General features: G+C 39.5%; 1 protein-coding gene across 1 annotated transcript in view; it reads right to left on the reverse strand.

Annotated features, from left to right (window-relative positions):
* Nucleotides 1-13,430: 13,430 nt before the first annotated feature.
* afdna (afadin, adherens junction formation factor a) overlaps nt 13,431-17,620 on the reverse strand; it is a 151,150-nt gene continuing 146,960 nt past the window's right edge. Inside the window, 2 exon segments of the mRNA XM_036147190.1 lie at nt 13,431-14,976; nt 16,130-16,214. Of these exon segments, the coding sequence (XP_036003083.1) occupies nt 14,820-14,976; nt 16,130-16,214 (242 nt within the window). The 3' untranslated portion in view covers nt 13,431-14,819.

The raw sequence follows: 17,620 nt of genomic DNA on the forward strand, positions 1-17,620 counted from the left end.
TGCTTTTTGTTTGTTCGTTTTTTTTTTTCAGATTTGGGGATTTTATTGAGAATTTCTTTCTCAGCACTGTAGGAGTGGTCACAGAGCAACTGTTCAGCCTCAAGCATATAAAATGTTTTTTGAAAAAGTGTGCCCCACTGAAAAAATTGGAATGCCACCAATTTAATTTGTTTCTGCAGCCGGGTCTGGTGCGCATATAAGACGCACTGACGCTGCTACATGGAGCCTATATTCACCTTGAGAAGTCCAAGCCTCTTGTCTGGCTGGTGTTTGTGGACTTTTCCACTGCATTTACTGAGTGTACAGTGTCGCCTAACGTGACAAAAGCTACTCCAGATGGATGTAAATCCACACCTGACTCTTTGGGTCCTTTTTTTTTTTTTTTTAAGTGGAAGTCCAGTCAACAAGGAAAAATCAGGGGACCATTAGCTATAACTAAAACTAATACGTTTACGTGGTTATTTAATGAACTTATCTTTAATCAATAAGAAAATAAAAACATAAATTGACGTCTGGATCACTGTGTATGGGGGCGGCTATTACTGCCCATATTTGGGCAGTAAGGGCCGTCTGACATCACATCCTGTGACGTGGAAAAGCGGAAGCGGCATTTCTCCGCTCTTTCCATGCAAAGTCAGCCGTTCTACATAGCTGCGATCAACAATTTTTTCTGATTTCCAGAGGACTTCACCACTGACATTCGCAGGAGCTATTGTTACAGCAACAATGCCCACGTGCATGGCCATTAGATGTTCTAATACAACTGGTAAAAGTGGAAAAAAACATTGCTTATTTCAACTTTCTGATTCATGAGCCACCAGGCTCGTCGCTGGATTGCCAACTTGAACAGAGCGGATTTACCATCTAACTTCTGGCCAGAGAGAAAACACGTCATATGCAGCGACCATTTTGAAGAATAATGTTTTGAACATGACATGAGAGCGAGGATTTTCGGTAAGTTATTTTTTGATTTTTAATTTAGAATTTGTGGGGATGGTTACCGACCAGAGGGGCGGAGGGATACCACATGTGATGTGCCTTATAATTTTGTCCATCGTCTGGGCAGAGCTGGTCTGTCTGTTTTAGTCTTTAGCCTAATGTGCAGACCACCACAACTGTCTTGCAATGTTTTTCCCCGGGCTTCAGAAGCGAGAGGAACAAAGCCTCTGCAGTCCGCTGCTTGTTGTTTACCCCCACCATTCCCTCCAGGCTTTTTCTCCCCCCTCCCCATTCCCTCCGGACTTTTTCACTTTATGACTTTCAAACTCCTATGACAATATTAGTTACGTTGCGTTATGATGCGGAGGGATATTTTCATTGTCGGAAAATAGTGCGTCGTGACAGAGCGTTGGAACTTGCTCAACTGCGGGTCCGCTGAGTGACGTCACAAAATGGGAGGTGACAGTACTATTCTTGACCAAGATGGGTTCCTCCACATAAACATGATTAAATTAAAATTATTCTTAATTAAAAAAACGTATAATTTATTGCACAGTATGTAGTAGTTTTATATTTAAAGTACTTTCAGCAGTTTGAATTCTGATTTTGACCGGACCTCTCCTTTTAAAGGAAGACACCAACAAGTCTGGGTCATTGGTCATCTCAGTACATCACTTAGCGTCTCAGCAGGAGCCCCACAGGGATCGGTCATCTCTCCAGTACCTTACACGCTATACACCGACTGTAAGAGCACTAGCCCTGGAGTCACCAACATCAAATACTCAGACGACACAGTCATCACTGACACCCCCATCACTGATGGACGGTTATAAGCAGAAATGGACTCATTTGCTGATTCGTGCAAGAATTGCCTAAACCCCAACACCTAAAATTAAAGGACTGCTTATAAATTTCAGAAGAGAACAACACACCACCAGCACGCTTCAAAACGAGGCAATAGAACAAGTCCATTCGTACACATATCCTGATACAATAAGTGGTCATAAACTTACATTCCAACTTAACAGTGAGCACATCTCAAAGTGTCAGCAACGTCTCTGATTTCCTCAGAAAACTCTGCAAACTTCAGGTTGGCCAGTCAGTTCTGTCTGCTTTCTGCAAATGTTTCCTTCAATCAACCAATGATGTTAAACACAACAGCTCGGTGAGGGTCACTCACCACCATCCACTGCAACTCACTCAATGAGTTCAAGCTCAGCAGTAAAATTATGGGTCACTTTGACATCATGAAGTCATTAAAGTTCACATAAGATTTAAAAAAAAATTGACAGTAACATAATAGTAGCACCCTTAGGCCTAGTTTATACAGTCTGCAAAAAAAGTTCATATGGTGAGTTACACTTTAAACTCATCATTCTGCATCACTTCTTCTCTTTTTGAACATTACTGGGTTGTTTTAATTTGTTGTGGAAAACAGACATCTAGTGGCAGGATGCTGTTACTACACAGGGAAAAATCAACATTAGCTACAAGAGCCACAGTTTTAGCTACTTAATACACTATAAGTATATATGCCTCTACTCTATGACATGATGCCTTTTTTGGCTCTTGATGGCCGAATAAATTGCCTTGACGGGTCGGATTCAGCCCACAAGTTTGACATGTCCTGGCAGATAAAAAGTTACTTGAACCTGGAATTACTACTATAGATATCTATAACATAATTTTGACTCGTAATGTCAGTGTGACCAGTATGATTTTTGATCTAAGATGTAGCTAGTGTCATTCACACCAATCAAAACCAAATATCTATGATGATGAACGACACATGAATGGCTAAATAGTTTGAATCGTACTGGGCAAAACTGAATTACAATTATCTGTCATTAGAGTTTTGACTTGTCAAAACCTAGTGTCAGGTTCAAACACCTAAAATATTCATTAAACAACAGAGAAGAAAGACAACAGACATTAGTTTCTTATTATTTGCCAGGAGAACAGCAGAGATGTGTTCAGATTACAACTCCTACTGCTCTGAAGCACATTCCACCGTTTCCTCTCTATTCTGTTTAGGGAGGTCCCTAGTTACAAAAACCTGTTATAATGTGACCTTCAAGATAATATAAAGCAGTTCACACAGTTCAGTTCTTTGAAAAATTCATATCTCTGCAGGCCTTATGCTATGATAAGAGAGACAATTAAAACACATAATATAAGGTAAGATAAAGCATGGTAAATGTTCCAGTAAATAAATGATAATACTGATAAACACAAACACAATAAGAAGCAAAATATTGGCAACATTTCCCCCCTGTTTATCATGTATTTACTCTTTTTCCTCACATCACTTCAGACCATCAGAGAACAGAAGCCTAAGACCCAAATAGAATAGTATGCATAGCTATGTTCACACAGAATTAATTTCAGATTTTCCCTTAAGAGTAAGATATCCCAAGCTATAAATTGAAAATTTACTCAGATATCCCTGAATCAATATCAGGAATGTATTATCCCACAATATCTGTGCAACTACCAGGAGACTTCACTTAACACAAATCATATGACCATAGGACTCTTAACCCAGATTGACCAGGATGTCCTTCACAGATGGATGTAAGCTGTTAGGTGTACTCCAATCCAAGCAAACCAGAATACCACAAAAATAAAGACCAAATTATTGTGCAACACACAACCAAAATCTTAGGAATATTGAACTTATAAGACCAATTCAGTGACTGCCAATATGTTTTTTACACAATAGAATTCATTCAGTTCTTTCACTGGTTCTAATTTTTTCTGCTCTTGATAAAAGATGGTGGCTTACACAGCCCACTTAGTGCAACCGCGATAAATCCATCCATCCATTTTCTGACCCACCTAATCTCTCATGGGGTCACGGGGGTTTCTGGTGCCTATCTCTAGCGTTCACTGGGCGAGAGGCGGGGTAAACCCTGGACAGGTCGGCAGTCTGTCACAGGGCAACACAGAGACAAGACAACCATTCACGCACACACAATTTTAGAGAAGCCAATTAACCTAACAGTCATGTTTTTGGCCTGTGGGAGGAAGCCGGAGTACCCGGAGAGAACCCACACATGCACAGGGAGAACATGCAAACTACTTTGTACTAGTGGTTAGAGCAGCGCGCTTGCACTCAGAGAAGGCAAGGCAAATTTATTTATATAGCACAATTCAGTACAGAGACAATGCAAAGTGTTTTACATGATTAAAATCTAGGAAAATAAAACATAATAAAAGCAAATAGGAATAAAATGTAGAAACAAAGAACATTAAAACAGATGCAAGAGAAGGTTCCAAGTACCCGGTTCGATCCCCACTGCCTGCACTCTGGGTCCCTGAGCAAGACTCTTAACCCCAGAACGCTTCCCGGGCGCCGCACAGTGGCAGCCCACTGCTCCCCAAGGGTGATGGGTTAAAAGCAGAGAACAAATTTCGTTGCTTGTACTTGTGACAGTGCAATGACAATAAAGTTGAATTCTATTCTATTCTTTGGGATCTCCTTGTATTCTGGTTTATGCCTCCAAGACAGTCTGTAACTGAGAAACATAATCTTTATGTGACAGTTACCTGTGGATCCCGGTAGTCGACGTTGGGGTCCAGAAAAACTCCTTCCAGTCTCATGCTCATAGGGGTGTATCCTGTAGTGGAATTAACACCCAATTGACATCACAGCAAGAGGCAAAACATTCAATTCAATTCAATTTTATTTATATAGCGCCAAATCATGAAACATGTCATCTCAAGGCACTTTACAAAATCAAGTTCAATCATGTTATAGATTAGGTCAGATTATACAAAAAATCAAAACAATAATTTAGCCAATTGGTTTTTCAGGTTTTAATTCCTTTAATTTAATTTATTTATTTGACAGGGACAGTGTACATTAATTAGCATTCCTGCAAATGCGCCAGAATTAGCCAAAAGGCTATTTTTCCATCTGTTGTCCCTGGACAGATCTTAAAATTGTCTACCAAAAACACAACAGTAAGAATTTTACAGCGAAACATACAAATATAAAAAGAAATAAAAACAGCTAAGACTCTTCAAAACCTGTTTAAAATACAGAGTTCACGTGCGCTAGACTACAGATTTTAGGTTAATAAAAATAGAATAAGACATTCAAATAAATACATTTTTTAGAAACATCTGCCAGCCCCCCTGTCTGGCAGGTATTTTTGGGTTGGAGTAAAAAGAGTCCATAGATCCACAGACAGGAGGCTTTTTCAGCTGTTTCTAATACGACTTGCTTCTACAATGTTGCTTCACATCGCGCTCCACTCCGTGTAAAAATAAAAATTAACTTCATTAAAGCTCTCTGAGAATCGTATCTGGTCTCCCTCAGTTAGAAACCACTCACCAATCCATGTTGCCGCTGCTGTTTAATTTTTTTTATCTGTTTGACGTAGTTTCCTTAATTATTTGTATCTATCTAAATCCTCATAATTTAAATGGTAAATGGACTGAACTTATATAGCGCTTTTCCAGTCATGCTGACCACCCAAAGTGCTGTACACTATAGCCACATTCACCCAATCGCTCTCACTAACGCATTCATACACCGAGACGCAGCTCGGTAGGTAGCTTGGGGTTAAGTGCCTTGCCCAGGGGCACATTAACATGTGGCAAGGGGAAGCTGGAATCGAACCCTCTGATTGCCAGACGACTACTCAACCCATCAAGCCACAGTCGCCCGTGGCGAAGGGGTGTCCTGGTGCGCAGTGGCTAATCAGGTGAATATTGACTGACAGCTGCTCTCACTGCAGCTCTGCCTTCTTTGGTTCAGAAAAGTGCATTTTTTAATTTATTTTTTACTTTTTCCAAATCTGACCCAGTCAAATCCGGAACATTGTTTCACATTCCAACCCTTCTTCTTCTTGAAAAAAAGTGCATCACACTTATTTAGCCTGAGCTATCGCGTCACTCTTTGATTTTTACATAAAACCTAATAGTGAATCATGAGGAGATCCCTGGTTGGTTTATCAGACACTGGAAGCCAGGGAATAAACTCTGACAGGTGAAAATAATTCATTAATAAACTGCAGGAGCAGCGACAGACACGCTTACAGAGGGAGGTTGTTGTCAGGTGTTCAATCCGCTGAACTTTCTGACCTGCTAGTTCATAACTCCAAATGAAAACTTTGACCACCGCTACTTTCATCCAAATCAGCCGATGAAGCTCAGATTGGCAGGTGTCCACTTTGCAAAGACCTGCCCTACTCTCTGATCGGCTAATGTCCCAGCTCTGCCAGGTTTCATTGGTTGAAAGCAGCTTCAGTTTAAAACCTTGAAAAAAAAAAAGTCTAGACGTAACAATTTTCCCTCATTTTTCCAAATGACGGAAATTCGTCGCAGCAACGGAGAACTTTAACCCCTGAGATATTCATCCTGGACCACTGCATAAAATGACCAGCATCCTCATGACATTTCAGTTAGGCCTGATGTTCTCTTTCAAATCAGACCACAAAGCAAGTGCCTACCTCCAGTGCCAAACGGTGTTGCGTGTCTTCTCCCAATGTTCTCCTTTTCTTTGAAGGTGGCTCCTGAACAGGTCCCCTGTACTCCTCATCATCAGCCAGCTTGGGAACAGCCTCCCTGATCCAATACAGATCAATACAGATCAGGGAACCTAACATATGTTTCCATATGTTAGGTTCTAAAAACTGGATGACTAGGGATATATTTACCTACCCCAAGGCTTACTACTGGCTACTACATACATTTAATCTAAACTTTGCATTGTTTGAATAAGATGACGTATGAACATTTAAGGCAATAATTTATGCAGAGAGAATAAATATTTAGGATAGGCTAGGCTACATATTCATGATTTATCTTACCTGATAGCCTGCATGTGATTGATGAACGCCTGGGTGACTCCTGCGATGTATACAGAAACGATGTTCTTTTTCTACAGCTGGTTGTACAACACGTCTACGTGAGGCATGATCTTGTGGAACAACGAAAGGAAAAAACAACGCGTCGTCCTCTAGCATTCTCAAAAAGCCGCCGGCTTCTCTTTTTTCTTTGGGCCATCAAATGCTTCTCCGTTCCGGATGGTCTGAAAACACTTCACCAGCTCATCCTTGTTCTCATACACTGTGTTAACAGCACGACTGTTGAAGTTCCAACGTGTTGATGATGCACCTGGAAGTCGGTGGACCACCACTTCATCAAGCACAACAGTCCTCTTGCTCGATTTTGTAAAAAAAGAAGCAAATCCCCCAAAGTCGGAAAAGAAATGACTGATTTTAGGGATATTGGACGTTGCTTGTTGCATAACCAAATTTAATTGATGGGTATAACAGTGAACGTAGTGAGCGTGTGCATAGATGTCCTGCACCTTCCGCTGCACTCCTCCCGTGGCACCCCTCATTACCGCAGCTCCATCATAAGACTGGGCTATCAACTTTTTTTCTTGTCCCTTCAGAAGTATGGTCTGCAGCCTCTCCAATAAAGCACTGGCTATTGCTTCAGCACAGGCGCTGGGTAGCTTGATGAACTAAAAAATATACTTCTGTATATGTTGCGTTCATCGATGTATCTTAATACCAACACCAACTGACAGTGAGTGGAAATGTCGGTAGTTTCATCTGCTTGGATGGCTAAAAATTTAGCTGACTTTACTTCATCCATGATCCGTTCTCTCAGAACAGCCAGCATACAGTCCAGGAGCTGGTTCTGAACTGTCTTGGAAGTGCCTTTAAAAACGGTTGCATTTTCAAGATGTTCCCTTAAGTCCTGATCAATGGATGCCATCAAGTCGACTAGACCTCCGGGATTGTCTGAAAAATCAGTTTCATCATGTCCCCGCATGGCCAGTTCAAAAGCATCACAAAACTTAATACACTCATAAAATGTACCGGTTTCGATCTACCTCTTCATTGTGCCTTCTTACCGCAATGCGGTGTCCATCGTCTAGCTGCGCCGCTATGCTAATCTTTCCAACCACGGACAGCTTAACACTGTTTTCCATATGAACTCTTGATCTTTCATGTTTCTTTATACGTTCGGAGAGGTGTTTGAAGTCTGTCTGTCCAGACCACGTTAAATCACTCCGGTCATTTTTAAAAAGAATGCAGGGAAAACAGAAAAGTTCATTAGCTGTCCCGCAGGCTGTCAGCCACGACTTACGCTGGAACCAACTCCTGCTAAAAGTCCGGTTGTAGGATTTCCATTTTTGCTCGGCTCTCTGCGTTAATTTTATTTCGGGCTTATCAGGTCCCAGCTCCTTTACATGGATTTTTTCCACCATAGTCCTTCTCGAGAAAGGGTAACTCAATAAAGATCTCACGGAATTCTGTGGAAGCTGCTCTTCTACTTGAACTGTCATCGTCGCCGCCATCACTAGCTACGTAACGTCAACTGGAATTGTAGTCAGCTACTACAATTCCAGTAGCCCTACAGCCATTCATTTTGGCGATGATGATTGGCCAAATATTTATTAATAATCCCTAGCAACATTATATGATTGCTTATTTCGCTACACTTGTGGGGCTCCTTGAGTGACAGCCCCAGAAGGTAAATGATACATTCTGTCGGTGGAAATGCACTGTTGAATGAGAAGCAATTGGTAGAGTCTAGTTGTAGAAGTGTTTTAATAATTCATATTACATGTAGCCGCATAATATTACATAAAAACTGACATTTATATAATACTTTTAAAATCTATATATGTTATGACTTTTCCCCTCCACATCTAGGGAGGGCAGTGCCCGAGCGCCCCCTATGGGCCAGCCGCCACTGTATGTCACATTTGAAAACTGAGAAATGTTTGTTGGCTAAACACAATGTCAATAAACTTCCCAAACCAACAACCACACAGAACGTGTCTTACAATTTCCTTAGATGGTTAAAAACATTTCAAGACAAAAAAAAAAAGCTGCTTTAGCGTTTAGTGCAGCACTTTTAATGTGATTTCCTTGCACAGATGTTGACTTTACTCTGCTTTCAATGAAACTTTAAACATGTTTTGCACACAAAAGACAAAAGTATCTTTATATACTTAAACTAAATAAGTAAACTATTTTGATAAAATGTAAAAAAATATATATATATTTTGATCTTTTGTTTATTTTGATCAGATTTTAATTGAAATTGCTTTTTGTTTGAATAATAAAAAGACAAATTTCCATCCATACATACACACACTTGAGATAAGAAACCATCAAGAACCACACTCTGACCACATGGTGGCAGTAATGCACACCTTCAGTTTTTTTGTCAACCTCTAAGAACAAGGGGATGAAGAAGACGAGCCAGAAAGAATGGAGTCATCCGAATGCCCTTAATCCTATAAGTGATCTTGGGTTATGTAGAAAATTTTCCACACAACATACATTATTTTCTACACTGAAGTAAATTAAAGTATGCCCTACTAAAATACTTACATCTTAAATATACTGTACAGAAAGAATTTTAAAAAAATTGTTTATTAATTGGTAATCCACGCAGTTAAAGTAAAATAAACAATGGGGAATAACACATTCTTTTTGGATTACTGGCATTAATACAGGGACTAGTGACGGTTTAATCCCCTGCAAACCATACCGTACAGTATATGAACATTAGTTATTAGGCTAGGGATTAAAAAGCTCAGCTCATTTATTTTACAATTGACATAAGAGTTAAACAATTCAGACCTTTTAGAAAGGCTGTATATTCTATTCAGGAAAAAAATCCCTACTTTACGATTTTCCCGTCCGGTAAAATGCAACCGTATGTTTGTTGTTTACATTTTGTGGACAAAAGACTGGAAGAAGACCCACGATGCCAGAAAAGTGGCTGGGCTACGAAGTTCCATTAAAAACTCGAAGGAGACAAAGAGGAGAGCAGACACAGGTAAGCTAAGGGATGTTGTTTACATTAGCCAACTTTAACTCTAATTCCTAAGTTTGCGTCCATCTAGATAAAACATGCTCTTACATGAAGACGGCCGTCTTTTAGCTTTGTTCTCTCTGTAAATTATCTGGATATTTTTCATCCCTACTGGTAGGCCTATGTAATTCCATTTGTAAAGTTATACAATGAAAGATTAACAGCAAAATATGTTTAGTCTGTCATAAGGGTTCATTTTTCATATTTTTGTTATTCATAAATCTATAAATAAGTCAACAGTTCCAAGTTAAATGTTTAATATCTACATTTACTTTAGAGCTAAATATTTAGCTCCAAAGTAAATGTTTAGTTTGGAAACCAAACATTTAATTTGAAGTTAAATATTTCATTTGAAAACTAAATGCTTGGTTTGCAATTTAATATATAGTTTAGAAACTAAACATTTAGCTGTGTAATAAAATATTTAGTTTGTGTGACATTTACAAATGTATAACATGTTGAAAATGCGACTTTAAAAGTGCAAACACATTTATTCTCTTATGACAGGCAAAATATATATATATTGTTAGATATATTGTTAACTGTGTAACCTTACAAATGGCATCCCAGGTACTTGCACAAGGTGTCTGTAAAAACTGAAGTAATGTATGTGATAAGAATACTTGAATGAGTATGAGTAACAATACAGGTGTTGCTCTATTAGTTCGGTATTAACATGGTTTTAAGTAGTCTTGATATGTTTTATGCTGTTTGCTTAACTGATTCTGGTCTTGTTTGACTTTGGAGCGGCCCGGTCAGCCTCTGCATCACAGTGGCTGTCATCTGTCAGAGTCACCTATGAAGAAAGATGCTGACACCACAGGTAGTGATGGATCACACCTAGGAGAAAAGAATAATGCATGTGGCAGGGAAACCACTAGCTTCCTGGAGTATCTTCATTTTGGTGATAAATTGACGGCAGACAGAGCCTTTACCATTGGAGATCTGCTGTTTGAGAGATTTAAACTTGTTCTACCTGAATTCACCCATAAAAGGAGCACAGTTATCTGATGAGAATGTAAATGCCACAAGGAGGATTGCAGATGTCCAGCCTCTCCACCTTCTCACTGTGTGCTTTCCTAGCTGCCATGAGTTGTTTGTTCAGTTTGTTTTGTACCCATCTCCTGATTTTAATGCTATTTTCTTTTCACTTATTGTTCTTTTGAGGGATGTTGTAATCCAAGGTTTATTAATTTTGAAAGACTTCCGTTTTTGTTGGTATAGTCATATCTTCACAGGAGGAAATGTAGTCAGTGACGACTTCAGTGGCTTCCTCCAGGCTTCACCCTTTAGTACATCCAACACTCTAAACAGTTTTGGAGGGTCTCCGTTAACGTCTCATCCCACTGTTTCCGGATGGTTAAACTTACAAATTCAATGGTAACACGGCTTGCCATACACCACAGCAGAGCTCAGTTCCTCCAAATTACTTCACAAAAACCTTTGAACCAATAGCAATACGTGTTCAAAATTCAATTGAAAGACCACCCTTTAACCCTAGAAGGGTGCCACACTGACTATTTTAGACACAAAAACAGAACTTAAACATATATGCACTAATTTGTCAAAACAAATAACCAAACTATGCAGACAGCACCACAAGACAACCATGTTGATTTGGGGGTGAGTTACCCATTAAGTACATTGATTCTTTGCTAAAGTTTCACTTTACATGAAGTAGCAAAAGACACTGTTTATTTTAGGTCATAAAGTATACTATCAAAATGGCTCCAAAAAAGCACCAACGGAAAACACTTCTTGCATTAATATTTTCTTTAGTAATTTATTTAGTTTTGAAAAAAAAGGGAAAAATCCAACAAACTAATAGCAAAAAAAAAAAAATACTTTAAACATAACTTTAATTTTATCAGACTAAAGTAACCGACAAAGGTAAGGTGTGTATGTAAAATATATTTATACTGCAAATATAAGTTCATACATTAGGTTTTGCTCATATAGCCAGTATACGTCTATCAACCATCTCAGTTGTGAGGTCTTCAGGATCTTCCTGATACTCTGGTCTAGGTTGTCACCAGCTTTTCAAATAATAAACATTTACAAAAACATTTCAAGACAAGTTGAAGGGTGGACAGTGTGAGATGAGGTAGAGGCGGAGCTTGTCACATATCTTGTTTTGGTCTACAGAATGTAATTTTTCTTTTTGCTCCTTTAAAAATAACCTCGTCAGCCAGAAAGAGAATGTGTGGGACTCACCTCATCAATCTGGAAAAAGTCCCGTTGAATACGTTCGCGGAAAGCAGAAACATTCAGCTGATTGAGTGAAGTAACACTTAGTCCCCGCTAGGGGTGTGCAAAATAATCGCCATGACGATGCATCGCGATTCTAATTTTCGCGATCTACTGCATCGATTCTTGACGGCAAGTATCGATTATTAATTCAAAAAAATGAATAAATAAAATTGTATGAATGGTTGGCGAACATTAGCCAAAAACAAGTGGAATACAACTTCATTGGTTTAAAGGACCACTGAGGCCATGTAAACGGCACTGATTATCCTTATTTTGTTATTTTAAGTTTTATAATCCTAAGCACTTTTTGTCAGTGTGTCCACTCCAGTAACAGTAATATTTGTTTTCATGGCAATACCTCCAAAAGTTGTTTCAATAAATACAGCTATGTATCAATTGAAGACACTATCCAGATCATACACAGCCAGTCAGCCTCTGGTAATGGCTGTATATTTTTCTAACAATGTTCAGTGAAAATATCCCAATGCATCGCGATACATCTCAATAATTCAAGTATCGTGAAGCATCGTGATAGAATCGGATCGTGGCATGTGAATCGTGATTCGAATCGTGACTTCGTTGGCAATACCCACCCCTAGTGCCCGCCTACCAAGGATTGGTTTTAGCCAATCATGGTATCAAATGAAAATATAAGCAACATCTGCCATGAAAAACCACCACAAGTTTACGCTGGTCAAGGCAGTTCTTGCTGTTCTTTCAAAGACGAAATCATGGATTCTGACCAGATGTGATGGCAGCAGCTACGGCTGCTTCCTCCTGCTCTGCCATGTTTATGTTGGTTTGGCTGTGGGCTCAACCGCTGTATCCTTACAGCTGTAGGTCCCGCCTTAAACCATAATGCTGCAACCTGATTGGCCCGAACCATTCGGGGCCGAACGGTTGAGACGAGTGCAGGACAAAAAGGATTTTTGTGTTTGTGAACGCACAAATACAAGAATTTAGCTCGCAGGTAAGGTTACTTTAAATTAGTACATATCTAAAACCCAAGTTAAAAAAAAAAATTATTGAAAGAAATTGCATTAATAAAATGTTTGCATATGCAAAAATAAAGTGTATGTTGCATCTTAAATATAACCATTTTAAACTTTGGAAGACTCCAAACATTAGAAAAATTTAATTTTGACAAATTAATCTATTAAACACTATTGACAGTTGAGGTGTATTTGTGTAAATTATATTATTTCTTGTGAACAGAAGTCAATAATTTGCATAGACCTTCCACAAATGTATAAAATATTTTGTTATTTTCACAGGAAAACAAGAAAAAAAAGTAACTAAGCAGTACTTGTACTATATTTTAACCTCAAGTCTCTTTTTCAAAAATAAAACGATGAAAAAAAAAAGGAAACGCCATCAGACCCCAATGTTGAAAAATCTGTATTTATTAATGATTTACAAAAGGCTAAACATGAAACCATGTAAATGATTCAGTTCATTTTGAAACCTAGAGGGAGAAGTCGAGGAAACGCTTGTCGTGATTCAACAGTTCGGTTACTAACAGCATTTTATCTCGTCACGTAGAATCAGCTTCATCTCCAGTGGATGGAAAATGAGATCCGTTTACACACAGGATGGAGTCGATCAGAGTTTAAAGCTCACACAAAGTGCATCGACACAGGAAACCGTTCAGCTCTCTGTGAAAAGGAGATTACCACAGTCAAGAGGTCCCAAATGTAATCCACTTCTCCAAAACAAAAGGTCTGCAGATACAGAGTAATTCTTAAAATATGTGCATGTATGGTTTTTTTATTTTCTTTTTCCAACAAGGTTTAAAATAAATACCTGTAAAGCAAAACAAGCATCTGAAGAGAAGCTCTTCTTCCGTTGTTAATATTGTGAAACCCAACATTTAATCACTTTTCTGTCTCAAATTTAAAGGAACAATCAGTCAAATTAAATTCACACAACTCTGCAAAAAACTATCTTTAAAACTCAACGTTTGAGGGAAACATGTAAAATGAAGAGTGACGGAGGTCTTGTTGGGTTTTCTGCTGTGAAAATAAAAGTTAATCAAGGAAGCTTTAGTTTCCTGGAAGGTTTCTACAGTAGTAAAGAGACAGTTGTGGACCGAGATATTTACAGTAAAGTTGTGCACTTACAGAGGCCTTCCTCTGACTTTAACATCCTCCTCTGGATCGTCTCTCAGCTTTTCTAAAGATGTCACAAAAAATAAAAGAAATCCCGCTCTTCGTCGCTACGGAATGAAATAACAGTGTTTCCTCTCACTGAGAATTTAAAATAAAAAAAAAAAGGATAAAATTATTAATAAAATATGTTTTTTTTTTTCTGCTGGAAAGAAGGAACTGAAAGTGAAATCATGATGCAGAAAAAAAGGAGCATAAAATATAAAACTGTTCATATTTCAGTAAGCTATTTAAAAAAATTTAAACGAGAATAAATCTTTCTAAATCCCTCGCCCCGAGAACCATTTTACAAACAAAAATATATCCCCCTTTGTTGCGTGTTTCTCTAATTAGATATAATTAAAACATTTTTTTACAGTGCTTCATCATTATATAGCTGACAGACTTCAAGGAGGGGAAGGAATCTGAAACTAGGATCGTCCGTCACGTTCCAACGACAGAGAAACGTCAGAGAAATTAGAGGATGGTCCAGTTTTCTGATGTCTCAAAGTAAAACAGAAGCAGAGGAACCGGGAAGGGGCCGTCGGCTCGCTCCGTCCGGGCGTTTCCCCAGCGCCACCTTAAGGTGGATTTAAGGCGGCGCTGGGAGGCGGAGGGCTTGGGCGGGGCCTACTTCTTGGTGTTGAGCTCGTTCTCCAGCTCCATGAGTTTGCGGGAAGCCTTGACCTTGTCGGAAACCTCCTTCCCCTGAGAGAAGAGGCGCTGGCGCTCCTTGAAGGTGAGACTCTCCGGAGCGCCGCTGGGGATCGAGTTCTCCTGCTCCTGGCTGAACACGGACAGATAAAAACACCAGCGTTACGCCCAGAGCTTCCAGCAGGAAGTCGTTTACGACACGGACGCTACAGAAACGGGGGAGGAAGCTGTCGCAGGGTCTCTGTGGCGCCACCAGGGGGCGATCAATGTGACAAATTAAAAAAAAGTCGGTAATTTTGGATCATACTGGAGGATTCTCCAGTGAGATTAAAGCCCAGACTTTGACTAGGCCACTCAGAGGGGGACTTGGTGACGGGTAGAAACTGTCTGCAGGATTCTCTAGTACACAGTGAAATATGCGGCTCTGCTGCTTCCAGCAACTCATCCAGGTCCTGAAGAAGCAAAGAGGCTCCAGTTGGTGTGATACTTTTTCTAAAAGGAGACCACCAATCAGGCAAAGAAGCCCTCAGTAACTCTGGAGGAGCTGCACAGCTCATCTGGACTGGGACTACAGCCCTAAACATTCAGCCAGAGCTCACAGCGTATCCATGCGGTCAAATGGCCTAGTCAAAGTCCAGACTTTGATCTAATAAAGAACCTGTGACAACATTAGTAACTAACGTTCACAGCCACTGATCAGTCCGACTGATAAGAATAAAAACAAGGCCACACAGGAACAAAAGGCAGGGAAGGAAAGCTAAAGGAGGGTTTTCATTAAACCAACTAACTGTGACCCAGTTAAAGTAAAATAAGTATAAAAATACAATATCTAAGTTGAAACAAAGTAAAAATTATCTGCTGCCATAACTCTTGATCTGCTCCATGTTTCTTGTGTAGGAGCTCAAACTTGCACTGGTTTTACCTTCTTTTTGTATAACAGTATTCACCAAGTAACCAGAAAAAACAAGACTTCAGATAATTATTTAATAAAAACAAACAAAAAAACGTAATAAATTAGCGGCTTGTATTTTTGGTTAATTTCTTTTTGGCAGTAATGTGTCTTTTCAAAAAAACAAAAAAAAAAAAAAAACTGATCCGACCACTAGAGGGCAGCATAAATCTGATGTTTTCACTTAATTTGAAGGTAAAACAGGTTCGATGTTAAATGTCGTTTAACTGTAAACAGATTAAAAGTCAGGCACTTAACGCTAAGACAAGTAAATCAATTGCTAATAGAGAAATCTCAGCCAAGCTTAATATTATGAGGATTTCTTTTAAAGGCTCACCTCTTCGTCCATTTGTCCCTCGGGTCCTTGTAGACTTCTCCCGTTCCTACAACTCCTGTCGAGTTTCCAGTGTGCGAGTTAAACCCTGTTCAGGTTCAGGAGCCACACAGCAGAAAAAAAAAAACACACCAGTCAGCGTTGATCGTGTGCAGACGTCGATAAACTGAAGGCATCTAAAGGTGGAGGCTGCTGGGTGACGGCTCAGAGTCTCCGTATGATCTCCACCCAAACACTTTATGCTATGAATGAATCTTTGCTGTAAAGGAGCAGAGACTCTGAGCGGGGACCCAGCAGCGTCTCCAGACAACGTCCCGTCCTCTCCCACAGACCGGTGTGAGCAGAAAGGAGAGCGGTGTGGAGGAGGAAGCGCCGAGGCAGAAACATTCAGATCCTTTCAGGCCACAGCAGGAAGAGGAGCCGCTAGAGGCCAAAGCAGGAAGAGGGTCTGTGGAGGCGCAGGCCGGGATCCCAGGTCCAGGTCACCGGGGCCTCCAAAACCGTCCAGGTGCACCGCAGAACCAAATCCTGGGTGCATCCGGGCTTTAATCAAGCCGCCGGGACAGACGGAGGGTGACCCCGACCTTTAACCCCTCAGGCTCATGTGTCTCTGTGTCTTTTAGCCCGTCAGCTTCTGCAGGCTTTAAATCCACCAGGGTTTCCATTTTAAACCCAAAAACTAAAACTGCTCGTCACTAAAAACACCAAAACCAACCGTTTCACAGCGTCCGACTCGTTTCCTTCGTCTGAAACCACCAACATACATAAAATAATGAGAACACTGCAAAAAGGAACTTAAAGTAAAATTGTCTTGAAATAAATGTAATTTATCCATTTGAGCAGGTAAATAAGATGGAATAAGATGTTGGCACTTAAAACAGGAACAACCCATCTCCATCTTATTTCAAGTGCAGTTTATTTAATTATCTTATTTTAGGGGTCAAAACACTCGTTCCATTGGCAGAAAATCTTATTTACCTGCTCAAATCAAGGATAAATTACACTCATTTCATTATAATTTTACTTATTTTTAGTTCCGTTTTTGCAGTGAATTAAATCACATCTGTGTTACCGGTTCGTCTGCACTGCAAAAATGGATCAAATAATAAGTAAAAGGTTCTTCTTTTTTTCGTCTATTTATTCTTTATTTGAGCAGGTAAATAAGATTTTCTGCTAATGGAGTGAGTGTTTTGACCCCGAAAATAAGATAATTAGACATCCTGCACTTGAAATAAGATGGAGAGGAATTTTTCCTGTTTTAAGTGCAAAAATCTTATTCCATTGGTAAATCATCTTATTTACTTACTAAAATCAAGGATAAATTACACTCATTTCATGACAATTTTACTTATTTTTAGTTCCGTTTTTGCAGTGAATAAAATCTGTCTTTCTAGTTCGTCTACGATCCCTTCCTCCTCTCTATCAGACTGATCTGACTTACTGAGAAGCTAAAGCAGACGTGTCTAAGTTCGGTCCAGCTACTATCCTGCAGCA

This window comes from Fundulus heteroclitus, chromosome 15 (assembly GCF_011125445.2).
Source record: "Fundulus heteroclitus isolate FHET01 chromosome 15, MU-UCD_Fhet_4.1, whole genome shotgun sequence".
In the NCBI taxonomy this organism is placed as follows: domain Eukaryota; kingdom Metazoa; phylum Chordata; class Actinopteri; order Cyprinodontiformes; family Fundulidae; genus Fundulus; species Fundulus heteroclitus.